The sequence below is a fragment of the Ovis canadensis genome, chromosome 22, assembly GCF_042477335.2.
Source record: "Ovis canadensis isolate MfBH-ARS-UI-01 breed Bighorn chromosome 22, ARS-UI_OviCan_v2, whole genome shotgun sequence".
In the NCBI taxonomy this organism is placed as follows: Eukaryota; Metazoa; Chordata; class Mammalia; order Artiodactyla; family Bovidae; genus Ovis; species Ovis canadensis.
Genome location: NC_091266.1, coordinates 29,303,579 through 29,322,790, shown reverse-complemented (window position 1 = coordinate 29,322,790; position 19,212 = coordinate 29,303,579). Strand labels below are relative to the sequence as shown.

General features: G+C 39.6%; 1 protein-coding gene across 2 annotated transcripts in view; it reads left to right on the top strand.

Moving 5' to 3' along the window:
* The window catches only part of IDE (insulin degrading enzyme), a 104,529-nt gene that overhangs the window by 74,209 nt on the left and 11,108 nt on the right, over positions 1-19,212 (top strand). Inside the window, exons 12-19 of one of the 2 annotated variants that reach the window (XM_069567578.1) lie at positions 2,748-2,850; positions 4,748-4,870; positions 6,761-6,843; positions 10,578-10,722; positions 12,552-12,662; positions 13,585-13,705; positions 16,537-16,628; positions 17,592-17,703. In XM_069567578.1, coding sequence (XP_069423679.1) covers positions 2,748-2,850; positions 4,748-4,870; positions 6,761-6,843; positions 10,578-10,722; positions 12,552-12,662; positions 13,585-13,705; positions 16,537-16,628; positions 17,592-17,703 — 890 coding nt within the window. Of the gene's footprint in view, positions 1-2,747; positions 2,851-4,747; positions 4,871-6,760; positions 6,844-9,947; positions 10,093-10,577; positions 10,723-12,551; positions 12,663-13,584; positions 13,706-16,536; positions 16,629-17,591; positions 17,704-19,212 lie in introns of both variants that reach the window. The other variant, XM_069567577.1, reaches the window with a different exon arrangement.

Below are 19,212 nucleotides of genomic sequence, written 5' to 3'. Positions count from 1 at the left end.
TGTGCTTAGTTGCTAAGTTGTGTCCGACTCTTTGCGCCTCCATGGACTGTAGCCCACCAAGCTCCTCTGTCCATGGGGATTCTCCAGGCAAGAATACGGAGTGGACTGCCATGCCCTCCTCTGTTAGTACTGTGAAAGTGAAAATGAAGTCGCTCAGTTGTGTCCGACTCTTTGCGACCCGTGGACTGTAGCCCACCAAGCTCCTCCGTCCATGGGATTCTCCAGGCAAGAATACTGGAGTGGGTTGCCATGCCCTCCTCTGTTAGTATCAGTAGCCAATTCTTTGTAGATGGAATTAAAGAATAGCATTGCCCCCACCCCCACATTTAGGAAAAAACTCATCGAGACTAGGTTTTTTTTTTAATGAGCATGATTAGGTTTCCAGCAGATAGTCTAAGGTGCTGCAGGGTCCATGCCAGTTTTTCTCAGTTCTCTGCAGTTAAACATGCTGTAGCTCTCTGTGGGGTACCTCAGTTATTGTGCCTTTTTTCTCCTAATTGAGGTCCTCTTGTGCTTCCACACTCCGATTTGTAGATGTCTGTATGTTTGACGTGTCTAATCTGTCTCTTCTGTTATTTCCCCTTCATAATCTGTTTGAAAATACATACATACTCTGTCATTTTATTTCAGTTTTTAATTCCTCGATGATATGCTAACTCTTGGTCTCCCTTTTTGTTAGGCCACTACTTGGTATTTACGTAGTTTGAGGAGCTTCATGGTAACATTTCACCTGTTACCCATACACTTTACTTTGGTATCTAAGGATGCAAGTCCCTCAGGATTGTACCTAGTAAATTGCCCTTCTCCCCTTTTTCTAACTTCCTCATCAACCTACATTGTCTGCTTCTTTCTGTGTCGTATAGTCATCCTCCAGAACATTTGGCAGCTTTCCCTGAGTTTTTTCACTTTCTCACTCAGAACTGAGTTTCAAGTTTCCTTGTTCCAGAAGGCAAGTCCACTGCTGAATGAATGCTCCAGTCTTCATAAGTTGTAATCAATCCCTTGTTCATTATTCTGATACATGGGGCTGTCATTCAGGGAAATCAGAGCCATCTGTGTAATAAACTTTTTCAAAATCAAGCATCTCATGGAAGAGAAGATGGGAATACCACCTCTCTACCATGTAATTCTACTTCCTAACACATTTGTTTAGGTGTCTCCCTAAGAATTAATCCATTCATTCTTTGAGAAATCAACAGGAGTGGAAGCAGTTTCTGTGACTGAGTCCTAGCTGGCTCTGTCGTGTATTGAGTGAATGTCCTTAAGAAACATCACGTACTCTTCATGTGGCCATGTGAGCTGTACCCCTCATAAGGGATTCTCAAATTGCCAACATGGATACAATATGCGAACTCTTTCCTCTGTTAGACCCTTGGATTCTTCTCTGTGTTTCTGTGGAACGTATTCTTATTTAGCATGTTTTCTAGAATAGATAGTGGTCAGTGGCAGCTAGACCAGATCAGGAATACCGTAAACTAGAAGATTAAGTCAGTCGTTCTCACAGATAGGTGAGTCAGATTGCTTGTAATATTTACCCTGAAGCAAGTGAGAAGGCCAAGTCCAACTAGCCAGGTGGACTATTCTATCTAGAATGAATAAGAAATAGACGGTGGTTCTGACGGTCAGGCACTGGAGTGGAGGCAATCCAGTGATGGGCAGGTGTTGGAACACAGAGATTAGGATTCTGAAAATGAATGGGTGTTCAGAAGAGGGGAGTTTTGATTGAAAGGAGTGGACTTTGAGCTGTGAGACTGACATTCAGAGACTGGAACCTAACCTCCGGGAGGATAAGTGAGAACAAGCGAGAATAGATGTGAACCTAGTTGTCTGAACTGAACTGGGACATAAAGAAGTGAAACCAGCAGCAGGGCTGACTACATGGCGAGCCTTCCGAGCTACTGGCCTAGCACTCTGTCGACACGATTCAAAAGGATCGCTCCCAGTCTGGCGTTGAGCTAGCTAGTCAGAGTGAAATGATTCTAACTTTGATAATTAACAGGCAGCAACCTTCCCTAGGACAGGCGCCCCACTGGTACAGAGCTTCTTCGGCTCCTTTGCTTATGATCTTCTGACATTTTACCTCTGCCTTCCCTCCCTAAACTGTTTTTTTCCCTTTCTCATTTCTCTTCTGCGAAGTTCCTACTAGCCCATCGGAGAAAGAAATATTTTTCTTGGTCCTGTCCCCATCTCCCCTGGCAGCAAAAAGGCCAGTGTGAATGTAATACATACGGTTAATTGATGGTAGTGTCTGGCATAAAATAAAAAAAAAACAGAGTACAAATTAGCAAGTTACAATGAAAGAATGTTTTTAGTTTTTTTGGTTCTTTGAATGAGCCAACAAGTTTTCTTAGCCATTTTTGTAACCTTGGGCCTGAGCTGTTCCTAGGAAGGAGTCACTTTGTTGTGCTTTTTCAAAGACTATTTTTCAACTGACCTTTGTTCCGTGTTTTTTTTTTTTCCCTAGCTACTCTTCTTTTAAGATTCCAGTCAATAGCATTCATAACAAGAATCCTCTTTGCAAGCAGTTTTTCACACCCAAAATGATGGGCTGTAATCAAAGGGTAACAGAGACTGTGATCAGAGACTGCTGTACATACATAGCCATTTCACCTAAGCCTCATAGAACTTACTTGGTCTTAGAAGCCCAACACATTCTTGGACATTTATTCATATTTTCATGAGTCAGATTCTATAAATTTAATATATTCAACATGAATTTATAGATTTTTTTTTCCATCTCTTTCTAGGGTTGCAATAGTTTCCAAATCTTTTGAAGGAAAAACTGATCGCACAGAAGAGTGGTACGGAACCCAGTACAAACAAGAAGCTATACCAGACGAAGTCATTAAGGTAGGGTTAACCCGTCTGTGAAGAAGCCCCATGTGAGAGGGACACACAAGAACATGAGCTCCCTGGATCAACCAATTCCCGGCCCAGAGTGTGGAGAGTCGTGGCCCAGCACTGTCTGTACCCTCCCAACAGGAGTAAACAGGGAGGTAGGGAGCTGGAGCATAGGATTTGCGTGAAGGAATGACACTATAGCCGTCTCCTCACATGTCTGTCAGACCAGCAGGGCTGTCAGACAGACCTCAGCCTCGTGCAGTCAAAGATCATTGGAGCTCAAAGTCCACAGGGAGGCACAGGCACCAAGAGAGGCAGCAAGAGATGGAAGCAGGGAACCTGAAGGACAGGGGCATGGGTTTCTGAGAGCTCATGACCTTGCTCTGAACACACGTAGGGAGCAGTTTCTGGGATTCATGCTGTCTTCACCTTAGGAGGGGCTGTATTTTATGCCTCATATTGTATTGCTCTTTTCATCAACATAGGATCATCACAGTTTGTTTCAAAACAGGTATGTGTAGTAAATAGTATGTTGCTGGTGTTACGCATCAGGAGTCAGGATTTTGTTTGTGAGTCTTATCTGCTTGTCTGGTACTTTTTCTTTTTTGGTTTTCATTGGGTATGTAGCTTTGAGATTGTGTCCTTTATTCATGGGAAGACATCCGAAAGCCTTGCTCTAACTAAATACTGGTTAAACTTTAACAATAGCCATTTCTTAAAGGTAGCAGGGTAATGACGAAATAGAAAAAAGAATAAGAAAGAAAGTTGTTACTGATACTTCTCTGACATAGTCACAGCACAGGAGGAAATGAGTGCAAATGTGCATCTTACTAAGCTGTGAGGGTAGCTGATCTCCCATGGGTTAGTGCTGGGTGTGAACAAACCCCAAAACAAGAGAAAACCCCTGTTCAAATTCTGACCATGACCAACGTGCCCCAAATGGAAATTAAAACAAACTGATCTGGAAGCTCAGCGGTGAAATTACTTGCTGAGTGCTTACCATTCCCTATGATTCAGCCATTCTGGAGACCTAAGTTGCTACTCATAAATAATGTGGTCAACTTCCCCACCATCCCAGTGCCAAAAGATACAGATGCAGGAACCAAAATAGAACTGCAAGAGCTGCACAGCTATGCGACATCAGCTGGAGACCAGATTACTGAACCCAGAAGCACTGGCAGTTGGTTGCTTTTTTTTTTTTAATAATAAAAAGTCTTACAAGTCAGAATTCGTAAGTTGTGGCCTGATCAGTCTCACTTAACTTTTGGAAGTAGCCCATGGAACAGACCCAGCCTGCAGGTTGGATCAGTCCTATTCTACAGTTAAGCTGACTTAAATCTCAACTTTGTCATTAACCCTAGGCTTGAAATACTGGTCCACTTGGAAATTCACATGGTCATCTGGGAGAGGAGTTGGCCAGGCTTCAGAAGTAAAGTGAAAGAAACCCTCTTTAACCTAGTTTTCAAGCCATACATGCAAGTAACTTAGTATAGCTGAAAAGTAACTCTTAGACTAACCACCTGTTGTCTGGCAGTTGTGGACGTATGTCTCTGTGCAGGTTATTCTCCAATTCTCTAAAGAGCTAGAGCAGATGTGATCTTCATACGTTAGGCTCCGCGTTCCTTAGTCTCCGATTGTTCCTTCATGTCGGCCGATCATTTTAGAGAGGTATAAAGAAGAAAGATAGAGATAGATAGATAAGTGTAAAACCTTGATTAGTTCCAGAGATTCCAACTCAAGTTTCATGAAAAGTCATTGCTAGATTTTGGAAGTAGCCTCTATGTAGGGTGGCAGAGAATGTTGACATTTATTCCCTTATTGTTTGCCTGGATATTAAGCAAAGTGAGTCTTTTAAACCCTTAAATCAGATTCTGATCACTTTTGTTTTTTTTCACTCTTCATCCAGAAATGGCAAAATGCTGATCTGAATGGGAAATTTAAACTTCCAACGAAGAATGAATTTATTCCTACAAATTTTGAAATTTTATCATTAGAAAAAGAAGCAACGCCATACCCTTCTCTTATTAAGGTAATATGTTAGAATCAGTGATATTAAAGTTAGGGGACAGACCTATTACTTGGAGGGGACTAGAAAGATGGTTTCTTGCATTTGGTACTATATTGATTTAGGGGGCTCCCACCCCAGAGATAACAGAAGAGTTGCAGAGATAATAACTAAAAAAAAAAATTAAAAGGCTAGAAATGTCAAAACAAACAAAACTGCTGTATAGCATAGACTCTAGGGAATTGTTTGCTTTGCAGAAAATAAAGTAGTAAGTCTGGACTAATTCGTCTGTTGAAAGATATAACTCAGTGATGAGAGCCTTTTTTCCGTGTTCACTGAAGACCCAGTAAGGAAGTAGACTTATGCTGCATCATGAAAGTTAAAGATAAGAAAGAATCTCTAAAGCCTGGAAGAGAGCATATCCAGGGGAAGCTGTTGGATTTCCTGCCCTTACAGACAGTTTTTTCTCATTTTGAAAGAGCGGCTGTATGAAGTTAGTGGAGCTGTAAGTCCGTGGGATGAATGACTGAGAAGGGAGTCTTCTTTCTCCAGGTGTTCTTGTCATGTCATTATCTCGCACCTTGGGTAGACTGTGTGGGAAAAGGGATCAAATTATTATGGCACATCCTCTTTTCTAAACTTCAAAACTAGCTCTTTATAAATTTACTTCCACAGACAAACATCTTTCTATCCCTTCAAAAGACCTAACGTTAAGTCATTGAGACAAGAGTTAGTGTTTAGGACTATGAAATTTATCTCAAGTAACTAGATTATTAGTGAGATAGTCACTTTTCTTTTAAAAATTACATTTTAATGAGTTAAAGGTTGGGTTATTCAAAGAGAAAGCTTATTTACTTTTCCTAATTTTTTGTGTGTTTTAAATAGGCCATCCTAGCATAAAGTAAGGAGAACGCTAAACCATTTATGTCTCTTCTCAGAGTTTCAAGGTAGTTTCAAGTGAACTCTAAGACTTTATATAATTTGGTATGAATGAGTGAGTAGAGAGTCGAGGGAGTGGCTTACTTATTCATCCTTGCCTGTATTAGTTATCCATTGCTGTGTAAAAAATTACTCTAACATTCAGCAGCTTAAAACCACAAACATTTTTCTTTCTCATGCAGCTTCCAAGGGATAGGAATCTGGAAGTAGCTCTGTTGGGTAGTTCTGGCTCAGGGTCTCCCATGAGAGAGACAGTCAAGCTGTTGGATGGAGCTTTGGTCGACTGGAGGCCCAACTAGGGCTGGAGAAGTCTCTTCCAAGTTCAGCTGTGTGGTTTGGGGAAGATCTTAGTTCTTCACTGCATGGGCTTCTCCATAGAGTTGCTTGACACAGCAGTTGGCTTCCCCTAAAATGTGAGATCCAAGAGGGAAAATGAGTGATCGAGATGGAAGCCGTAGAGTCTTTTATAATCTAATCTCAGAAGTGTCATACCATCACATCTGCCATACATATTCTCTTGGTCAGACAGAGACCAACCCTGGTCTAGTGCAGGAGAGAGGGCCATAAAAGGGTGTGAATTCCTGCAGCCGGGATCCACGTGGCCCACCTTGGAGGCTGGCTGCCTCATACCTACCTCCCAAGGACTCCTGCATCTGCCTCCTAGCGTCGAGAAAGATAGGGACAGGATAGTTGGTGTTGGTTTCTCCTGTCTGTCTCTTCCTCCGCTGGGTCCCCATCTCTTTGACCCAGGGTGAGATAAGAGGGTAATTTCTCTCGGCTGCTAGAGTTACCAGTCATCTCTCCAGCTTCACATCTGCTGTCTATTGGAGAGTGCTTCAGAGCCATGGGACAGTAGCCTCTCCAGAACAAAACTCAGCTGTTGCCTCTGTCCTCCTCCTCTTGAAGAGAGATTTGATTGAAGATCTTTGTCAAATGTGCCTATATTTCCCTAAATATATTGTATTTCCATCACAGGATACAGCTATGAGCAAACTCTGGTTCAAGCAAGATGATAAGTTTTTCTTGCCCAAGGCCTGTCTGAACTTTGAATTTTTCAGGTATGTAAAATGAATCTAGCTACAAGGCTTCCTAACATTTCTAAAAGTTTTCTTTGCTTCCTTAAGTACCTATGTCTGGAAATAAAAGGACTTAGAATTGTTTAGTGTAGACCAGGAAAGGCTGCGTCTTCTGTTAAATGGTATTTTAGGAGCCAAGGTTGTTAATTCTTCCTTTCCTTTGAGGAGTACACTCTTCAACTGAAATGATTTATGTTAGCTATTAGGAGGATCTTCCTAACCTTGAGGATTTTGAATCTGGGAAGGCTGTAGATTCACCAGAAGTTCACTGAAAAAAAGATGAAATAATCCAGGGTGGTCTTTTGTTATGGTTTTGGTTTTGTATTCCTAGAGCTTGCCCAGAAAAAGAGTAGTTATTAAATGATCTTGAGTCCCTTCCAGTCCTTTAATTCTCTGGGGTCCTTAGATATTGCGTTCTCTATTTCTGACTTGGTAGGAGATGTTTAGTAAAATTTATGAATAATGCTACGGTTGCAGTGATTCCTCAGTATAAATCTTTAGTTCATCTCTGTCTTCTTTATTTGTGTGATAATGTTATCATTCAATTCAGATTTTAACTCTGAGTCTGTACTGTGTAATTTTATATTTCTAAAATTCAGTGGTCTGTTTATTTATTTATTTATTTATTTAAAAACCCTATCATCATCTAATAATGTTCACTATGATCAACTTTTTCATTAATTTTTGTTTGATTTGCTTGGCATGAAATTAAAGCTGAGATGTGTTTTAAATGTTTCCGAAGAGGGAAAAAGAATCTCTAAGTAGAATGTTAATAGTTCACCAACAAGTATGTTGAGATTGTAGAGATAGCAACATTATTTATTTATAGCATGAGATTCATAGATTATCTAGAGCTGCACAGAGATTGTTGCCTTTTTTTTAATATCAAACCTGGACTTTCTGATTATGGCTTACTATTGGCAGAAAATATTACAAAGCTGGTTTTAGTTTTTAATAGTTAAAAGTGATATTTTTTAACACTCTAAGCAGCTTGCCACACTTTGCCATTTGGCTTCTGTGGTTTGGCTTCAGAATATCTTTTGAGAGACCATTTGACATTTTCGCATTCTCTAAACTTCCAGCATAGCTCTCAGAATTAAAAATATCTGCTTCCCACCAATCCGTCTTGGTCCCTCTAGAGATAAACACTGTTAAGTTTCTTGTACATTCTTATAGAAATTTTCTGTTTGTATATATCCTTTTAATCTTTTCAGAAGTAGGATAGTATCATGCGTACATATAGTTTTTAAAACTCTGTGATCCATATTTAAGCATATAACATCTGGTTACAAAATAATATGTTTTAAATTAACAAGTGAATCAGGATTTAAGCATTCCACTTGAATCATGTTCTCTTTTAAAAGTTCATTTAGTACTCTCTCCAGTTCACCAGCAAGACTGGTGTTTCATAACACTTCTTGGAATTGTGTTCTGAGCTTTAGCCCTATGGCTTTGAACTCCCAGATCTGGCTTTGTCTGGCTTTTCACTTCCACCTAAGGGTGGTTACAGGGACAAGCCCTCTTGAGGATCCTCTCTTGTTTTGGTGCTTTTGCTTTTGTGAGCTGTGCCAGTAAGGTTTCTGAACTGCTATTTACCTAAAGAAGGAGATCTGTCATTGTGTATAATAAACACTTAAAAAATGAAATGACAGGGTACTATTTAGATTCGCCAGGTGGAGAATGTTTGTATAGCTTTATGATAGTCTCTTTGATATTAATTTCTCTGGGCTAAGCATTTTACCTCTGTTTTTACTTCGTTATCAGCTTTTGATAAAACTGTTGCTTTGCTCTCAGTGCGTTGGTTATATTTACGGTGCTATGGATAAAATGAAACTTATAATTTGCTGCCAGACAAACTAAGCCAAGAGGCTGCCTCAGGTCCTTTGCACTGGCTGTTTGCTCAGACTGGAAAGTTCTCCATTGAGATATCCCCAGAGCTTGCTCCTTTGCTTCTCAGGCACAGATGTCACCTTATCAAAGAGGCCTTGATTAGCAATTTTATAGAAATTAGTAGCCTTCCTGTCCTACCTATCACTCCTTTTCCTTTTACCCTGCATAATTTTTCTCCATAACACCATCACCACCTGATGTATCGTATTTAAATGTGTTATTTGCCTCCTCTGCCTGACTTGTTCCCTCTTTATCCCCAGTACCTAGAGGAGTGTGTAATATTGTAGTAAGAATGTAGTACATGTTTGTTGAATGAAGGAATCTTTCACTTGCTGGTCATAAATGTAAGCAGTGTCACATAGTCAAATGAATAGGTCATTTGACTTAAATCCGAATCCTAACTCTCCTGCTACCAGCCCAGGTGGCATGAGGAAAATGATCTTTCTTATTTGAGAAATGAAGGTTTAAAATTAGGTGGCCTCTGCAGTCTTGCACTCTGTAATTGTTTCCTCTCTCTTGTTGATGTTTCTCACTTAAAAATTTCCCTGTTTTATATTAAAAAAATTTCCTATGTTGATATTTTTTTCCTGGTTCTGGCTGCAGTTATATGATGGATATTATCTATGCCTTTACTGACAGTGTTCTAGTCCGCTGGTTTAGGTGGAAACTCAGACACGCTAACATTTTCACACGTGTCAGTTTTTCTCTTTCAAGTCTCAGTTTGTCTCTTTGAAGTTTATGTAATCATAGCGCAAAGTTCTCAGTCCCATCCTTCTGTCCACCATGGGTATGTATGGCTTGCTCAGAGGAAGAAAGAGGATGTGCAGATGCTGTATCAGTCAGCTCTGTCGGCCATGCCTTTTCCTACCAGCCTAAACGTGGACATGCATTTTGTCCTGTTCCTACTCCCCACCTGCCCAGTGTTTCTAACTTGTCGGTGCTACCACGCCATCTGGGGTAATAATTCCTTTTCCCTCTTCACTACTACCAGTACACATGGCATAGTTCAAGCTTCTTTGTTAGACATCTTGTTGTTGTTGTTGTTTTTACTCATGAGAAGAGACAGATTCAAGAATTCAAAGCGTATCTTCAGGAAGTTATTTTAACCAGTGTTCAGTTCCTTGATCCATCTCGAAAGGCCGTATCACATTGGGAAGTAATAAATCAGCTATTTTACTGTCAACATTTTCTTCCAGCCCATTTGCTTATGTGGACCCCTTGCACTGTAACATGGCCTATTTGTACCTTGAGCTCCTCAAAGACTCACTCAACGAGTATGCATATGCAGCAGAGCTAGCAGGCTTGAGCTATGACCTCCAAAATACCATCTATGGGATGTATGTAAGTACCCACGTCTTAGAGCCTTCCACTCATCAACATTTTTTATATTGATTTGATGGAAGCATTTTTGATTGAGGGTATGAGTTTAATTTCTTTTAAAAAAATCTTTGTGGCTAATCATATTTTCTTATCATTTAATTTTTAAGTTAGCTCTTAAGTATTCAGCAATATACCATTCATATTATGCAAATTTTCCTTGATTTTTTTTTTTAAACATCTTTCATCAGATCATCATATTTTTCTCCTCAAAACAAAATCGGACCCTGACTTAGGTTTAGATCTCACCCATTCTGTATCTGAAGTCTTGGTCTTTGACGGTAGGGAATGAAGTCTTCCTGCCACTGTAAGACAGAAGGCTGGCTTATGCTATTTCCCTAGAGATTCCGATCACGAGGCTGCATATTCATACTCTTCGGTCATGTTTCTTCATTACCATGCCACTGCTTGAGGTATCAAAGCATTTCTTTTGTTTTTCTTTTTGTTAGTCGCTACATTTATGCTGATCCTCTCCATTGCAACATGACATACCTGTTTATCAGGTTATTGAAGGATGATTTAAAAGAGTATACATATGCAGCACGCCTCTCAGGTTTGAGCTATGGCATTGCATCAGGAATGAATGCAATACTTGTAAGTAAAATGAAAACCAAAGAAAAGGCGTCACCCCGTTTAAGCATTATGTTGAGCTTGGGAAAACTGTTAACTTCTGCATTTTAAACCAAGAAGATTGATGGTTTTTTCCTTGCACCTTTTTAATGATTGGAGAACTCAAGTTAGTATTAGTTCCACTAACAAACGATTTAGTCTAGTTTAGTGCATTTTGTGAACATGTATGTGTGCTACATGTATTTGCATGTTCTTCTGCTTGAAACATTTAACATGTTAATCCTGAAAGCATGTTGGTCTTCCCATGTATTTGAATATATTAGCATCTGTAAGTGAAAGATACCTGTAGTTGCTGTTGTGGTGCTCAGTTTTACTTATAAGCTTCTTTGTTGTTGGTTTTTTTCTGTTGACAGTAGTAGTAAGTTCCTGTGTTCAAACACATCTGACGTTTTTATTTAATTTATTTTGTAGCATTAACTGCTTTTAAATGTGTTTTAAAATACGGATTATTAAATGCATCACAAGAAATAACTAGATCCTTTCTGTTGAAATCATTTCTCTTAGGTTTCCAAACCTACACCTCACTTCCAAATTAACACTCTTCCTCTGGCACATTCATCTTCACTTTTCTTGAAAATGTATGTTTCCATAAAAACGAAAATGAGCGCATGTGCTGTGTGCTCTAACTCTATACAAAAGGTCTTGGATTTTTAAAATTTTATTTGCAGTGACTTTTTTTTCTTCACACAAGTAATTTTTCTGGTAGTTTCTGTTTAATGTATAAGAATGTATGTAACTTAACCATTCTCAGAGACCCGGGAAATTTGGAGCCCAGTGAACAAAGTAAAACTCAAATAGGAAAGTAATCATCTATGGCTTATTTTTTACTGTTGACTTTTAGTAGCACATTACCATTCAGTTAATCATTTTAATTTGTGACAAAACGGGCTTCCTGCTGGTTGTCAGTCCGGTGCCCACAGTGCATGATGTGCTCTCCATGGTCAGTGACCGTCACTCTTGCTGAGGTTCTTGCCTATCAGTTTTCATCAGGTAGAGACTTCCAGAGGTATTCTAGTTGCAGCGTGTTCTCTACTGCTGTGGATGCCACCATGTGGCAATATAACAGTAGAAAATGGGCTTTCCCTACTTTTCAAAATGTTATGGTTTCAGGAACTATTAAATTGTCCTCAGGCAAGATCCAGGTGGAACATACAGAGTATCCTTACTTCACATCTGTTTTGCCACTGGCTTTTGGTACATCAGCAGAACTCATTAAACCAGCAAGTGGTATGACATATGGATCCTTATTGGGCAGCTCAGAACAGGAAAGTGGCAAAATGCCACATAGTACAAAATTGGGACTGCCCGATTTCTTAAAAGATGATTTTTAAAAATATTTAAATATAAACACTTTGGGCGCATATCTGATAGTTTGCTAGATAACATTCCCCTGTGATGTTTACCTTCTTAACACACCTATAAAAACCTTAAGCCTGCCTTTCCTTAGAAATTCTTTTAGAACATTAAACTTAAAATACTTTCTATAATTAATGTGATTTAATGAGAACTTGAATTTTGATGATATAGTGTGTGTTGCCATAGTTTGGCACCAGGTAAGTTTTCTTGTTATTGTTTAGGAAAAGCAAAAATATGCTTTTGGGTCTTAGTAAATAAAGATGGTTAATGTTATCTTCCTAAATGTTAAACTATATTTATGAGAAAGGAAATTCATTAAATTTGTTTTATTTTAATTTTGATACACCTGGTTTGGGGATTTCCTAAATGTTTAAAAGTCAAATTTAAGTTGTTTCATGGTATTTTTAGACTTTTAATATCCTGAACTCTTTCTGTAGCTCTCGGTTAAAGGTTACAATGACAAGCAGCCAATTTTGCTAAAGAAGATCATTGAGAAAATGGCTACCTTTGAGATTGATGAAAAAAGATTTGAAATTATCAAAGAGGCAGTAAGTTTTCTGAACTTATTTTTATTTTTTTAATTCATCAGGTAATATTGCCATGTTATGAACATTTTTGAGAAAGAGGTGAGGAGGAAGAGAAGCATTCATAACTCTGTATCAGTCATTTCATCCTGTCTTTGCTAAATCCTATATTTTTCGCAGAAAGAAAGCCTGGGAGAGTCTAGGGAACACCTGGCCCCCTTCTCTGTAGGGCAAGAGCTAGGACAGCACTTTCTTTCAGAAGGGAAATTGAGGTAGATCTGGTGGCTTTCAGGGACTCCTTGAAGATTTTAAGATTTCAGCCTCCACTGAAGAAGAAACTTGATTCTACAGGCTGGGACTTCAGCCTGACATGATAGCTTTGTCACATTAGGGCAGACTAGTTAGGCTTGATGTATCTTCCACTTAAATTCAACTCATGGCTGACCCAGTAGTGGATATATGGGATGTATAGCTGCTTTAAAAGCTAAACTATGACCTTCATTGTACACCCAGAGAAATTATCATCAATTTTCAAATGAAGATTCAGTAGTATATGTATATACACACACATAGCCATGTTTCTTGATTAGGCTTTGGGGATGACCTTGTAGTGAAGAAATAAAGGGTGCCAAGAGATGGAGGTCCTGAAAACTGGGGATAGCTTCTGAGGGATGAATGAGGTCCCACAGTGAAGGCTGTACATGTGGAGGAAGTACATGTCAGATGCTAGGGGTAAGGGAGCAGGCTAGACAAAGGAAAAGCATGCTCCTTAAGGATCAGAGGGGAATTTGTCTGATCACAAAACTTCAAAAAGGAGGAAGAAGCCAATATCCCACATCCCAGTAGCACATAATTTATGCAAATTGAAGTTTGATTATAGCTGCTCTTTGGAAATGATTTTAAAAGGATGGGATAAAATTAACAGACCCCTGTCTTCCTTCACTAGTATATGCGATCTCTTAACAATTTCCGAGCTGAACAGCCTCACCAGCACGCCATGTACTACCTTCGCTTGCTGATGACGGAAGTGGCCTGGACTAAAGATGAGTTAAAAGAAGCCTTGGATGGTGAGACTCTTTCTACTTATAGCTTGATGCTTTCTTCATTGTTTTCTAAAGTCATTTTGGTTTATCCTATTACCTACTGTTTATGCTTTCTAATAACATAGTTCCATTAAAGAAGCCAACTGTGTATACTTTCTTTTCTTTTTCTTTTTTTTAACAAAAACAGTGGTAGCCTTTGAAGTGACTTTTGTATTCAGGCAGTTTAACCACATTTGCTCTTTTCAAAATGGACCCACAACAGTTAGTTATTACTGTTCATAGATTTCTGCAAATGACAGTGTTTTGACCCAAGAATTTACCTTGTTAATATTGAAGTTTTCAGAAAAGGAAAAAAGGGCTGAGCTTAAAAGCCTATCCCATAGAAAGAATACTTCAGCATCTGTAGATCTATTCAGTTTGGTTAAAAAATGGAAACTGTGTAAATTAACCTGAAGAGTCGTCTTTTGTTGCTGTTTTCCTAAAATCTTAAATCTAATTTTCAGAGGTTTTGCCTGAAAGTCCTAGATTCCTCAAGGGTAGTGAATTATGCCTTCCGTTTGTTCTTTTTATTTAGTATTTATATTATGCCCTCAGTGTGTGTCTAATGAATGTCTGTTCAGTGGAATGAAATTACTTTCAGGGTTTTACTGGAAAGAATGTAGACTGATATCATCCTTTATTGTTGTTTTATCTTTTCCACTTCTCAGCATTGCACTACCAATTAATCTTCCTTCCTACATGCTCAGTAGTAAGAAAAAAGAATACTGTTGAATTTTTAATAATCTTTTATGACAAATCCTTACTTATTATGTATCACTGTGCCTTTGATGTCTTCAGTGACAAAAAGAGCAAAGTATTGAAGGTCATTATTTTATTGGTTGCCTCAGGCACAGGGTAGGCATATAGATTATAAAGTTCATTAACTAAAACAGCATTTACTGACTGCCTGCTCGGCACCAGGTACCAGACTGCAGGTGCTAGAGATTTAAAAATGATCAGTTTGGTGGGGTTTCTTGGATCAAGGCGCTCCAGTCTAGTGGCAAAGCATAAATGTAAGCAGGTTATTTTTGTAGAGGCACAGAGACTGAGTGCCGAGGGCGTCCAGAGAAAGGGCCTTCTAGGGCAGTGCAGTGGAGGGGAGCACATACGAACTTTGGAACTAGGCCAGGATGCAAATGCAGCTTTGCAGCTTACTAGCTTAATGACTTTGGACAAGAAATTTAAATTCTCTCAAGTTTAGTATCTTCACCTTTTTCCCCCTCTTGGCCACTGTGCAGCTTGTGGCCTGAGCAGGGATTGAACCTGGGCCCTTGGCAATGAGAGTATGCAACCCTAACTACTGAACTGCCAAGGAATTCCAGTTTTCTTACCTTTAAAATGGGAATAATTGCATATAATTTACAGTTTATAACGTCTATAAAATGCATACATACATAGTAAGCACTTGTTAATTCCCTTCCTATGTCTGTCTTTAATCACTAGCGTTAGCATCCATTTAAGCATTAATTAGCATAGTGTCCTAACGGAAAAAGGACAACTCTTCTTTACTGAAGTTCAGTCCAGTCCAGTCGCTCAGTCGTGTCCGACTCTTTGCGACTCCATGAACTGCAGCACACCAGGCCTCCCTGTCCATCGCCAGCTCCCGGAGTTTACCCAAACTCATGTCCATTGTGTCGGTGATGCCATCTAACACCAAATTTGTGGATAAAAGTTAAGTAAGGACAAGATATTTGTATAGTCTCAAAGTATTTCCTCCAAAATAAATATTTAAATTATAATGGGAAAAGTAGGCATTGGTAGGGTGGCTTCCCTGGTGGCTTCTCCTAGTTGCTTGAAAAGTAGACATTAGTTACTTAATTACAACCAAAAGACTTATAGGTTCAGGACTTATAGGACATACAGGACAGACATCTGGCACACAACATCATAATGAGGTGATCAGTGTTTTCATCATCTGTATTACAGCATGTCAGCATCACGTGCCCCCAATGTGAGAAAGACACATTACCTCCCGGGTGTTCTTCCCAGGAGTACATAAATCCAGTTTAATAATTGAGTTATTAAAGCCCCAATAAAGGGCCTTCTGTAAAACGAGCAGTACTGCTCAAAAATCTTAAGGTTGTGAAAGACAAAGAGAGACCAAGGCACTGTTAAGGATGGGAGAAAACTAAGGACTCATGACAACTAAATGCAAGGTAGGATCGTGGATTAAATCCTCGAACAGAAAAGGGTTCAGTTCAGTCACTCAGTCGTGTCCGACTCTTTGCGACCCCATGAACCACAGCACACCAGGCCTCCCTGTCCATCATCAGCTCCCGGAGTTTACCCAAACTCATGACCATTGAGTCGGTGATGCCATCTAACCATCTCATCCTCTATCGTCCCCTTCTCCTCCTGCCCTCAATCTTTCCCAGCATCAGGATCTTTTCCAGTGAGTCAACTCTTCGCATCAGGTGTCCAGAGTACTGGAGTTTCAGCTTTAGCATCAGTCCTTCCAATGAACACCCAGGACTGATCTCCTTTAGGATAGACTGGTTGGATCTCCTTGCAGTCCAAGGGACTCTCAAGAGTGTTTTCCAACACCACCAGTTCAAAAGGGTTACTAGTGGAAAAACTGAAATCCAGATAAAGTAGATTTTTTAGTTGATAGTGTTGTCCCAGTGTTAACTTCTTAGATTTGATCAGCATCCTATGGTGTGAAAAGTGTTAACGTTAGAGGAAACCGGGTGAGGGGGATGTAGGGACTCCCTATGCTATCTTTGCAGCTCTTCTGTAAGTCTCAAGTCATCTCAGTGTTGTTTTTTTTTTTAAAGACCTCATAGATAGAGCTTACAATTTCTCACCCCTGTTTGCAGATGTCACCCTTCCTCGCCTTAAGGCCTTCATACCTCAGCTCCTGTCACGGCTGCATATTGAAGCCCTTCTCCATGGAAATATAACAAAGCAGGTGGGTGATTGAGGTGTTAGCAGTCTTTTATAGAGCATTGCAACAGAAGTTTTACCCTGTTTGTTTTAAGACTACTGACTAACCACCACAGTGTGGCTGTATCCACATTAGTGTTGACTCGGCCTTCTCTGCCCTCTGCAGGAAGGTAGGGGAGGGCATACGAAGAGTTGAATGGTCCTGGTTGACTGGACCACTTTCACGGCTGCCTTCTCTGTTGCTGTCTGCCCTGTGTGGTCCCTGGAGGAAATGGGAATAATGGTCCCTCCTCTAGAACAGCAGGACTGTATAGTGGATAAGAGCACATAGTGTGGAATCAGCCCGGATTCAAATCCTGACTCAGCCAGTTACAAGTTATGTAATCTTCTGAAAGTGTCTTAATCTCTCTATGCTCAGTTTCTTTATCAGTATATTGTGTACAAGGATTAAACTAAATAGTACATTCCAGGTGTTTCGCACATGGAAAGCTAAACGGAATTTAGAATTCCCGTGGTAGTCTGTCTCAAGAGCCCATACTCTCTGCCACCCCACTGTCTCCAGAACAATATGCCAAGGTCAGGTGCCGTTAGGTGGCTGAGAAAGGATTCTTCCCTGTGTCAGTTTTATTCAGAATAAAGCCTCATGCTTACCTCTTTTTTACTCTGCTGTAACCCCAAATATCTGTGGTGAGGGCCATTCCCTTGACACCAACTTCCCATCAGCGATACGGCTCCAACATCCAGATTGGTGCCGATGATTGTTCGGGTCTCTCTTTCTCCTCACTACAACCTTACTGACTCTGTTGCATATCAGCAAGTTCAGTTTTTATCTATTTGAGCAGGATCAAATGTACTTAAGGTTTTAAAAACCCACTTTGATAAAGCCGGTTAGTTTATTTCACACATACGTTGTTTTCCTATTGCATGGGCAGCTGTCTAATCAGGATACATTTGTGATTTTGTAATGTGCCATGACCTGCCTTTCTAGGCTGCGTTAGGAATCATGCAGATGGTTGAAGACACCCTTATTGAACACGCTCATACGAAACCACTTCTTCCAAGTCAGCTCGTTCGGTACAGAGAAGTTCAGCTTCCGGACAGTAAGTGGAAATGTTCTGTCTTTGGGAATGGACTGCTTTGACATAATATTGTGTGTGATTACAGGTGGGCTGAAGTCACTTGGATGATAAAATATACTTTTATGGTAAAGATCTGCTGGGATTCTCTACTAATTTATAACTAAAGATAGATAATTCTGCAAGAAAATTATCTATCGGAGGGCCAAAGAGGTGAAATTGAATGATACTGGAAGTGTCTGGTAATTGAGCATAGAGGAGTGAAGAAGTGGAAAAAAAAATCACAAAACTAGAGAAGTATTGACTGGGAAGCATGTAGTAAAATTTATTTATAAAAAATGGAAATTAGAATTAGGAGCCCATAGGAATTGACATAAAGAATTGATAATAATATATGGGAGTTTTCAGTGTTGGGTTACTTTTGCATTAACAGTGGTTTCTTTTGGTATAGAACTCATTAAGCATTATTTTCAATGTTGTTCAGAATTGTATAGTGGAAAGTATGTTAGACCAGTGATGAGAAGCATTGGTTTTTTCCTTAAACTTTTTTCTAAAAGTAATTGCTTCCTCTTCTGACCTCCCGGCACAAGTTTTCTGAACCTTCCTTCTTCAAGCTACTCAGCACTTCTCTCACACTGGCATTGAAGTGCATCTCCGTCTCCCTTGGTAGGCTGTGCATTTCCTAAGGACTGGGGTCTGTGTCTAGCTCGCTTGAGTCACTACTAAAGCATTACCTCAGGATCTCTTTGTTGAATGCTCCAAGACACCTTGAGCACAGTGCTACTATTCTACATAGCCAGTCATCACAGACCAGGTTATGGCTCGTTTTGAACTTAAGCTTCTTCCTCAGTCACTACAGCATGGCAGAGAGGAAGAATCAGGAACTGCCATTCAGAAACCATTGAACGTGGTAATCAGGCAATTACTAAACACTGTATTTGCTTAGTCACATTTACTGCTCATGAGATAGTTATCAGATCGTAAAGCATGGCTGTCTGTTTATAACTTTGATGAAGGACTTGATCAGCATATCTCAGCTCTCCATCATCCAACTGTATGTCCTTGGATAAGTTTCTCACTTCTCAGGGTCTCAGTTTCTTTATCCCTAAAGTGAGATGTCAGACTGGGGCATCTCTACACGTTGTACACATATGTATAAATTTGTGAGTTGACCTTCAGCATGGGTGTTAGTAAACAATATTGAATGCTAAGTAGATAATGGCACAACTAGTGGTTTAAAAAATTGTTTTGCATGGTTCTAAAACATAGGTTGTATTTCTATTGAGTGTCTTATAGATACTAGCTAGTTCTAATTTAGTGTGTTCTCTGCATTGTAGATTTCATTAACTATGATCTCAATTAGCATTAAAATTTGCTTAGTCATAAAGTGGGTCTTTTACAAGTGTTTTGCCCTTTAAAGTCATTGAATGTTTATGAGGGCCTCCCAAGTACAGATCACTGTATTAGGATTCCCTTGGGTAAGTTGAGTTTCACATTCTTAATGAATTAATTGCAGTTTGGAACTGCCAAAAG